The sequence below is a fragment of the Hyperolius riggenbachi genome, chromosome 2, assembly GCF_040937935.1.
Source record: "Hyperolius riggenbachi isolate aHypRig1 chromosome 2, aHypRig1.pri, whole genome shotgun sequence".
Lineage (NCBI taxonomy): Eukaryota > Metazoa > Chordata > Amphibia > Anura > Hyperoliidae > Hyperolius > Hyperolius riggenbachi.
Window position 1 is genome coordinate 179,540,133 of NC_090647.1, and position 11,089 is coordinate 179,551,221.

Consider the following 11,089-nt stretch of genomic DNA (forward strand, 5'->3'; position numbering starts at 1 on the left):
CATAATCTTACACTGTAGCAAGGAGAAATGTGTTTATGTATTTAGTTCGACTATAAAGAACCCAGGTGGTTAATCCCATTTTAGAAAAGACTGGCTGCCTTGTATGTTAATTACTGCAGAAAATCTGTGATTTCAAATGTATCTCTCTTTCTCTTTCTCTTCTGAGTGAATAAACATATAAATTACTACATGCAAATTTCCAGTATTCATTTAATTTGCATGAAGGTACTTGAACAAATTTTTGAATATAAGGAGCTCATTTTTCATGCATTTTGTCTTTCATCATAATCTAACATCTGTCATTTCTTTTTGAAGTTATTATCGGGCCTATTCCCACTTGGACTTGGTTGCTGGGTGACCGGTATCTTAGCACCCACTTTGACAGGAACAGATGTGAAAATGATCAAGAGATTTCCCTGGGGTCCCTCAAATCACAAACAACTTGTATGAAAAACAAACAGCATCCTTGTCATGCACCCACCAAAGACCTTTCTCTGCTAGGCCAGGCTGCTTTATGTTTTTTCAATCAGCCCCATTCACCATATTCCACTGTGTTTACCCCTCCCTCACCTACACACATCAAAAAGAAAAAAAAAAGTAACGGAATGTCAATGACTTAGAGCAGTGTTGTGTACCTGACAAACAAATCTCCCTCTGCAAAACTCCACAATCTTTTTAATTTTAATGCCATGTATTACTTGATGTAAGTGAAGGCGACTGAAGTTAATATTTTATTTTCAAACTGAAGGGAATGTTGTAGGGTTCTTACAAAACGCTCATTAAAATCATCTTGTCTTGTATGCTAATTATAGAAATTGTACTTGTTAAGTTGTCTGAGGAATTCAAACAATACAATTTCATGAATGACATTCGTTAATATGGACACACGGCATAAACAAAATAACTTTAGCGCACAGTGCGATGCCGCCAAAACCATACAAACTGCAATTTTATACATAAGCCTAACCTAACACTTACACTGCATTTATATGCTGTGAATAGTAGTGCACCCTATAAAAATTTGTCTTTTTTCCCTTGCTGTATGTTATAGTAGTTATTTCTTAGCTGGTGTATTTTACTCCCATTTGTAAAATACAACACTATTATTCTGAGATAATTAAATATAGCATGCCTGAATTTAACAACTAAAATGACTGCAAAAATATATTCCACAGGCAGACAGACGAATGGATAGACAGATAGGTGGCCTGATTAATCGATGAAAGGGCAGAAAAAGAGGTGTGTGTGTGTGTGTGTGTGTGTGTGTGTGTGTGTTATTAGTTACTTTTATAAGTACTTGAAAGCTTACCTGGAGCATTTAATCAAATGTGTATAAAATAATTTAAAGATGACCTGTATGACTCCAATAACAGGGATTGGGCAAGAATCTGCTGACTCCTTTCCCATGGGAGAACTTGAATAAATGTAATTCTATGGTTTCATAAAAGCAGGTCAAGTTTCTGTCCCAAGGGGCCTCCTAGCTGCTTTAAACATGGTACAACCAATGCTGGTTAAAAGTTCAGATCCACAGCCTCTTGAAAACCTAGTAGGTTGGACAAATGTGCTGTTAGCTTACGCTAGATGCTTTCACTTCACATCACAAGTTTTTATTAATGTGCCCCTGACTACTGTCTGCTCCATATCCCAGTGTACAATCTATATAAGGCATGCTCCCTCTGGTACGTTTGTAATTTTCTCAACTAGACAGAAGGAACAGGTTTTTTGTTGTTGACGTTTTTGTTTTGTTTTTTAAATAAATGTACCCAAAACTACACTTTGATGCTCTATGGTGAACCTCAAACTCATTTTTCCAGATATATATGAAATAATTTAATTGTATTTTTATTATTATTTTTATTATTGATTTATAAAGCGGCAACATATTCTGTGGCGCTGTACAAAGTAAAGAGTATGTTTTGAAGCAGTATACTGTACATGTCTCTGCTTATCTCTGACAACATCTGTGAGTATTTGTATTTCTGGGTGATAATGACATTGATTAGGGTTATTGAGGAAGGACTGTGTTGAGCTAGCCTCATTTTTCAACTTTCAGCAAATCCTCAGATGGCAGATCTTTAACATAAACACAGTATATGCATATGTCAAGGTGATAGTTGACTTCTATTTCACTCTGTAACCTATATCCTAACAACACCTTCTGTGAAAGATAATTTCATTGTGGTGACCACAGGGGTGATCGTGCAGAACAAACTGTCATTATTGCACACTGAAGTGCTTGCATCTAAATTACAGAATAATCCATCACCTGCTCTTCTGTATCATCTATTGACATTTGGAGAAATACAGTATGGAGCTAATATATGCCAGAACATAATACCAGGTCAAAAGCACCCAAACAACATCCAAAATGAACTATATGCTAATATAATGGTATATATATATATATATATAATATATATATATATTATGCAAGTTACTTCACTACTTCACGTTCGTCACAATGGAATTATTATTGTGTTTTGCATTAAAATACTGTTACATATTTGAAACCATGTTTATAGATCAACAGATATTGATCTGCATCCCTTTCAGCAGTTTTTTCAATTCAGTTTCGCATTCTCAGTCAATCCATGTCTTGAGGATATTCTAGTACTATTGCATATTCTATTTAGTGGCCTTCACATAATCATTGTTTTAAAAAAAAAAATAATCATGTAGCCTTCTAAAATGAAAATGTATATGAAGTGCAATTTTATTTTTTATATTTATATTATGATTTTATCACTTGAAATACGAAATCGTGAGTGCAATCCGCATTGACTCATCTTCCTAGCAGATCTGTGTTCTAAGCATATGTTTGTTTTTTATTTTATTTTTTAACAGCTGTGGATCTAACATGGACAGCAGAACCTTGTGTGTTGTTCTGTGACAGTACAAGTGACTTCTTGTTTGACCTTGGGCAAGCTGCATTTAATTGTGCCTCTGGCTATCCAGCTGTAATTGAGTAGTAACAGAATGGCTATAAGTGTAAATTGCTTTGAGGGCCTTTGGAAAGGTAATCTATAGATAGTAAATTCTGATTATGACAGGTGATATGGATTTTCCAAAGATATAGTTTTCTAAAGATGATAGATCAACAAAATGTGACTCCTGGCTTTAATAAAATGCATCTCATACTTGATATCACCTTTTCAGTGAACTTGGCAATTATTTGGTAAGATTATGTAATAGGCAGCAGGCTGCTCAATATGTTCCAGTGTCCAGCTTCTGAGATTGTAAGTGTGATGTGTCGCTTAAAGCCACTCAGTGTCTGTAGATATATCCTGATACTTTGAAGACGTCAAACATTCACTACCATGTAGAAAAGCTTGACTGTCTGTTAATTCACATAGAACTATCAAAGTGATATTTGTGTATATATATATATATATATATATGTATATATATATATATATATATATATAATCAAGAAAAAAAACATGATTGAAAAAAATAATAATAAATAAAATCTGAGATACAGTTATGCATGTCAGTGATTAAATTACAAAGCTGATATTATGCCTAATATTATAATAAATAGCTGCAAGTAAATTAGGTTAGTGTCCAATTCTGCTGCTCAAAATGTACTTTAGAAAATAATCATAGGGTAGCATACAAATGTTGTACATTTTTTTCTCCAAAAAATACAAGCTATGAGGGCTATGTAGTCACCAAAACTTTATCCCTAGGGGTATACAAAATATTTCAGTAGCAAGAGCATTAGTGAGGTGGATAGCAGTATTAAAGTGTCTAAGTGTAAAACTTTTTGGAGTTACTTGAATATTTACAGCTACAAATAAATTGCATGCTACATAATAATACAAATGTTGAAAGCCAGTATACTGGTTAGGAAGAAGGTAAAAAAAAGACAATAAAATGTATCTGTATATGGAACATAATGTCCTAATCTATGAAGGATAATAGAAAAATAACCTTTACGTCTCATTCATTAACAGGTTATTAATTGCTGATTAAGGTCTATCAATAATTAATTTTCTGTATAACACACTTTATCACTAATAATTGGTTTGAAGTTGACAATGGAGAACGGTGCATATAGCGATCAAAAGTCGAAAAAAAAATCCCATTACAATAACTGAATAAAAGTGCCACCTGCATCTATATAACTTACACTATAAATCTTTGCTCTAAACATACACTGTAAAAAGACAGCCCAAGAGGAAAGGACACAATAACTCTTGCCAATAAATATTTGTTTTTGTTTTTTTTCCCCCTCCTTTATGAGACAGTAAATTCCTGGAAGAAGGAATGAACTGCAAGTTAGTTACTGTAAAACCTAAAAACACAGATTGAGCTCCTCCAGGATGAATTGATAGCTAAACCATTAATTATTGCTTATAAATAGATGAACACCATCAAAGCGGAAGAGTCAATCTTGAGGTAGCGACTTCACTAGTGGAACTATATTATGGGTGAAGCGTGTTACAAGAACCATTATCTGTAGAACCACATCTTTTAAAACTGGTGTTTTTAAACTTAAGAATACATTATAATTCCTCCCTCCTATTTACCTATTAAACCTCTGCTAACCTATTTATCTTGTGTGTTCCGTGATTACAACTGCTCAAAGGCAGTGCTAAGTATGATTTTCACCATGTCATGTATGTCTTATTGACCTTGATACAACACGTATGACAAAACCTGAAATAAATGAGGTGAGGTCAGAGGTCATAACCACAAGTAAGCAGTGATAAACACATCAGCTAATTAACTGCAAATGGAACATGCAAGAACAAAAGCATTCCAAAATGGAACATTAAGTTTGGGAATGTGTGTATTTTGTGTCCAGAGAGTAATTGCTTTTTACAGTACACCAGTGTGCTTCAAAAAAAAAAAGTTAAACTTTAAAAGTTTCAGAAGTAGAATTCTTGTACATGTTATTTATTGCACTAATATTTCAAACAAATTATCTTTGTTAATTATTTGCATCAGAGGAGTAATACATTGCCAAGCTAACTTGTGTATTTTCAAAGTGCTAAAAGTGTCCAATATGGGTAAACGTCTAATTTCAAACAAAACTCATTGAGAATTGAAGGGTGTTAATCTGGCATTAAAACTATGCTTAAATGTTATCCGATAATAGAAAAGAAGAAAACTATTATTATTCATCCCTGCTGTGTTTGTAATTGACATAGAATAATAATTACTACATGAATATAGACATACACTATGCAAAGTGTTTTATTTACACACAGCTATATGGTACAAAACTTCAACATGATTAAAAAAAAATGTATAATGTTAAAAAAAATAACAAAAATATCTCAAATTTATTTTAAAAGATGGCAGGAATTTTTCTTCACCTTATTTTTTTTTTTTATTAAATGCATCTTAAATCATTCAAAATATAAGAGTCTCTAAAATCAGTGAGTTAACTGCTTTTTGTGTTTAAAAAAAAGAACAACTCTTGAGATGAATTTGAGGTAAAAAAAAAAAAAAGAAAGAAAGAAAAGAAAACAGGAAATGTTTCAAGAGCAAAGGACACGATTCCTTTAATCTGAGATTTGGCCACTCATCTGTGGCCGATATGCCCATCTGCTTATTAGAGAGCTTGATTGACCCCTCTATACACTTAAATTTCATGTGTACTGTAATCTTCCTGGATAATAAAACCTTCAAAGGGTCACTGAATTTATGGTCCTTACCCAGCTCTGAGCCTGCTAGTGAAATCTGTCCCCATGGGAAAAGACAGCTCTCTAGTGTCCCAGTAGGTCACTTGCTCTTTTCTTCCTATCTAAACATCTAAATCCCTAGTGAATTCCTTCAGTAGTCACATGTTGATACCACAACCAATAATCACACCTATCCCTAACTTTGGCTACCACATGCCACAAATTAAACTCCAGCACTAAATCCCCCCATGCCCCCTGGAGTATAGTTTATTCTGTTTGTTTACAGGAATAATATTCTGGTTGCCTGTCTAATGTTTCAAGATGACTTTTAGCACTGCATTTTAATAAGCTTCCCTCCAGACACCTCTCACAATTCCCTTGCCCCCTTTAACAATTTGCCTTAATGCCTTTTACTTGTTTCTCAGCATTAAAGTTTCTGAATGCTGCCAGAGGGGGGGAAACAGTAGTTTTTAACACATGCTAAACTGACTACTTTCATAAAAGCTGCTATGGCACATGGATGATCTATTGCAGCAGGATCTGAAACTGAACACCTGAGGGATCAAAGGACACATCACACCTCAATAGATCACTAGTGCTTATCTATTTGGGATATTTCCATGTGTTATTTAAATGCTGCTAAAGTCTAGATCATGATGGGCAAAAGCAAATTAGAATACTAAGTTATAATCACACACACACCCCCTCTGAAGAACTGTTCCAGGAAACTCTTGTAAAACGTGCCTCCATCCACTTCAATGACTCACTCTTTCTTTGTTAGCCCACTGACAATCTAAATTACATGAGACATATGTATCTATTTGAGGAATAAGATAGTACTGCGAGAAGAATTCAAAACATGTAAGTAGTACCACCTGCTGAATGTCTGTGAACCGTTAGAACAAGTGTTTCCTCTGAACAAAAAAGGATGTAGTGGAAGAGTTAACTCAACAGTAAAGAATGAGACATCTATTATGCTGAAGGCTGCATACATCACAAAGTCCTTAGGTCGTGCCTTTCATTGACTCATAGTACATGTTACAGAACGGTACACAAGTGCACAACAACAAAGCATGCTTGTTACAGGCTCTCAGTTATCAGTATTAGCTGATATTGGTGCTGCCTGTGGACAACATGGTTACATATCTGATAAACACACATGATCTGAGTGACATGCTCTACTTTGAGGAGTGTTGTAACAACTTCTGCTCCATGTGTGAAGTTGTAAATCAAACAGCACTCACCTGGCATTGGTACAATCGTTGTACAAGGTTTCAAAATCCTTCCTGGAAATGAGTTTGCAGCGGTTGACCCCTGGCTGGATGGCCCCCAATCCTCTCAAGATCCGGACCTGCTCCACATTGCACACCACTGGGGTGATCTCCAGTCTCTTGAGCTTGGTGTAAACGGTGTGCAGTCCCCCAACTAAATGCTTCAAGAAGAGGTCAAAAGCCTGTGGCAAGCAGATGAGCTCACAGCCTTCCACTGTGAAGGAGGCTACTTTGGCTCCTCTGAGGTCCACCATCCTGCACTCATTGTTCTGGGGGATGTTCTCCACGGGTGATGGAGTGGAGTACACTGGCTTCCCTGGCAGGTTAGAGTTGGGGGCGCTGCTGCTGCTGGTAGATGTGGAGGTGGTGCTGGTGGATGTGCTAGGGGTGTTAGGGATTGGGTTGTGGTGGAGGCTGAGGCTGCTGCTGTTGGTAGCTAAGCTAGGGCTGCTGTTGCTGCTGCAGTTGTTGCCTGCACCTCCTGCCGTCCCTGGATCTCTGTTGATGATGCTGCTGCTGGAGAGGTTGATGGTGGCAGCAGGGCTGCTGATGCTGGATGTCACCGTGGTGGCTGCGATGGGCTCTGGTCTGTAGAGGCTTGGCCCAGAGGAAGAAGGAGCGACTGATGGTGGAGTGGGAGAAGAGGAGGACGAGCTGGTGGACGAGGAGGATGCAGACGTGGAGATCACTGCCTGAGGTGTCACCAGCTGAGTCGGAGGGATCAAAGCAGCCGGCACGGCCATGGTCACATAGGAGTACCTCCCAGACTCATACAATTTCAGGAAAAGTTAGTGAAGAAAAAAAACTACCAAGAAATACAGAAGTTCAAGAGGAAGAAAAAAAAAAAAGCTGCGATGCGGCCAAGCAGAGATTGGCAGGGGGTGGGGGGAGGAATTAACCCCCACAAAACAGAGCTGGAGAAGTCCAGCAGCAGCAGTGAGTGGTCTTGTCTCTCGGAGGGGCTGCTGTGTCTATGTGTGTTTCCCAAGTCTAGTACAAAGTTGCGAGATGAAGAGGAGGAGGAGGAGGCTCGCAGGACTTGGGCTCTCTCTGGCAGCACATTGATCAAAGATTGAGCAGGAATGACAGAGAGAAAATGAGGCTGAAAAGTGCTGGCTGCTCTGTGTACGAGTTGTTGTTGTCACACAGAGGGGAGGAGCTCAGGCAACTTGCGGTCTCCTTTCAGGCAGTCAGCTGCAGCCCTCGCTGGATGATAGAAGCGCTGGGAACAGATCCCTGGCAGCCCCCAGCTCTCATCCAGCCTGCTGATGTGACCCCTGCCAGACTCCACAGCATGCAGACCCTCCACTGACAACTCAATAGCTCTCCTCTGTCATCCCCCTCGCTTCATGCTGCTAGCATGGGAAACTTTATCCTCCTGACACTTCCCCATTCACTCGGCTCACATCAAGCAGGCAGCCCTGCCAGTCTCCACCCCTCTCACCATCACTACATTAGCAGAGCTTCCATCCATCCACTCTGCTGCTAAAAGCAGCTTGTCCTGGGAGTTTACAAGTGGGAGAGTGCCACTCATTGTTATCAGGTGAAACACACTGTTACACAGGCACATGTGCAATGGGCTGCTGGATGCATGGCAGGTCTCAACAAGTTACCTTCTTTCCTTCCTCTTATAACACATGTAATTACTGCAGCTTGAAAGGCTTGCTTCACATTATTAATGGAAATGTCTGTAGTTTGGCCACTGTAAATCATAAACCAGGAAATGAGGATTTAAGAGAGATTATATTGATGAGAATAATAAATAAACAGTGCTCATCCTGTGTTATGCCTGGTACACGCGATTATTAGTATTTATATAGCGCCGACAACTTCTGCAGCACTGTACAGCATAAAATGTCTTGTCACTTAACTGTTCCTTTTTAGGGGCTCACAATCTAATCCCTACCATAGTCATATATATTATCTATGTATGTATCTTGAAGTGTATCTATCGAAGTATAGGGTCAATTTAGGGGAAGCCAATTGATTTACCTGTATGTTTTTTTGTGGTGTGGGAGGAAACCAGAGTGCTCGGAGGAAACCCACACAGACACAGGGAGAACATACAAACTCCTTGCAGATAGGGCTCTGGCTGGGATTTAAACCAGGGACCCAGTACTACAAGGCGAAAGTGCTAACCACTACGTCACCATGCTGCCCACTATGCAATTTTCCATCAGATTGACAATCAAATTGACTATTTCTGACAGGTCTGATTTGATTTCCGATTGTCGACGATCAAATCGATTCTGACATGTCTGATCTGATTTCTGATTGGTTTTGTATAGAAGTGATCAGAAAATCAATCAGAAAAAACAATCGGAAATCAGATCTGAAATCAGATTTCAGATCCGATGCATAATCCGATGGTAACTTTTATTAACCAATCAAGACACAGGAGTTATTAGAAAAGGATATACACAGATGTTTTAGCATAGACATACAATATTTGAATATAAGTTCAGACAGAAAGGTGTTCACTTAAAGTGTACCAGAGACGAAATGTAAAAAAAGATTTATACATACCTGGTGCTTCCTCCAGCCCCCTCCTCACCGATCGCTCCCACGCCATCTTTCTCCGCCTTCTCACTCTCCCGTTAGCAGCCCCGTAAGTTTTGCCAGTCGGCTCATGCGCAGTGTGGCTGTGTGCCCCCCCCCCCCAATCTTTCTCCCATGGCTAGGAGCATTCCGACTCACCAAGCTATCAGGCTGCGATCTTGAAAGCTAGAAGGCGGAGGAAGACGGTGTGGGAGCGATTGGTGCGGAAGGGGCTGGAGGAAACCCCAGGTATGTATACCTTTTTTTATGTTTCGCCTCAAAGTCACTTTAAAGGTCTCCTGAACTGAGAGATATATGGAAGCTGCCATATTTATTTCCTTTGAAACAATACCAGTTATTTGGCAGTCCTGTTGATCTCTTTGGCTGCAGTAGTGTCTTTATCACTCATCTGTAACAAGCATGCTGCTAATCTAGTCAGACTTTAGTCAGAAACATCTGATCTGCATGCTGGTTCATGGTCTATGGCTAAAAGTATTATGCTGGGCATACACAGCTCGGTTTTTATTATCAATCGAGCCGCTGATGGCTCGATTGATAATATCCGACGTGTCCGATCACCGCGCCGGATCGATACCGCACTCGATCCCCGCGGGCGGACAATGGAAGAAACGAAGCGCAGATAAGGAAGTGCCCGCGGGAACGAGCGGGGACGCGCCGGCATCGAGCCAGCGGCTCGATTCCGCCTCACAAACGAGCCGTGTATGCCCAGCATTAGAGTCAGAGGATCTGCAGGACAGCCAGGCAATGTGCATTGTTTAAAAGGAAAGAAATATGTCAGCTTCCATATCTCTCTCAGTTCCGGTGTGAACCCACCTGGCTCTCCGCAATAGAACAGAGCCCCCTGCAAGACACTTCAATCATTTGTTGTTATTCAGTTGCAATTACATTATTGCAACTTGTTTGGAAATGCTTCATAGCTAATTCACCATGTGATGTTTGTGCTCATTTGTTATTGTTTACTTTTTCTTTATGTTTGTATGCCCTTGTAATTATTTTTGTTTTTGTTTGTTTGTTTATATTCACGCTTATTGCTGATTTATTGTACGTGTGCTTTATTAGGACTTGTGGGTTCACGTACTTTTTTCTTTGTTTGTACACTTTTGTGACTGAACCTGTAATCAGATGTTGTACTTCCAAGGTAAAGCATTTACGCAATTGCCTTTGATAAAGCTAGTTTGACCGCGCTGCGGGCAACGCAGGTGGCCACGACACATGACACTGCGTTGCTTTGCACTTTTCCCTGATGCAGTTGCAATATATTAAATTGTAATGAATTAAATCACACCATAAATGCACAGCAATGCATGCAGCCATGCATTGTGATTTAGCGTTGAATCGCAACGCATGAAGTGCATGAGCTTCGCCAACAACGTGGGTGATATTGCACATGGGGAAACAAGACCTTAGGGGTCGTGTTTTCTTCACTGGTCTGTGATTTAGAGTTTTAATACTACAGTCCTTTTCACTGTATTGTCATTCCTTTTAAGATGGGGGATTAGAATATTGTAGCACCTTTCTTCACTAAAAAAAAAAAAAAAAAAAAAAGTGCAATCTCTGTATTGATTGGGTGTGCTGAGCAAGTATATATATGAAGCACTTTTAGAAATTAGCATTAGGTATATATCA

General features: G+C 39.0%; 1 protein-coding gene across 7 annotated transcripts in view; it reads right to left on the minus strand.

The window, feature by feature from the left end:
- The window catches only part of DACH1 (dachshund family transcription factor 1), a 458,644-nt gene extending 450,344 nt beyond the window's left edge, over positions 1-8,300 (minus strand). For 2 of the 7 annotated variants that reach the window (XM_068267845.1, XM_068267839.1), the window contains exon 1: positions 6,878-8,298. In XM_068267845.1, coding sequence (XP_068123946.1) covers positions 6,878-7,647 — 770 coding nt within the window. In that variant the 5' untranslated portion in view covers positions 7,648-8,298. Of the gene's footprint in view, positions 1-6,877 lie in introns of all 7 variants that reach the window. The other 5 variants (XM_068267841.1, XM_068267840.1, XM_068267843.1 and 2 more) reach the window with 4 other exon arrangements.
- Between the last annotated feature and the right edge of the window lie 2,789 nt (positions 8,301-11,089).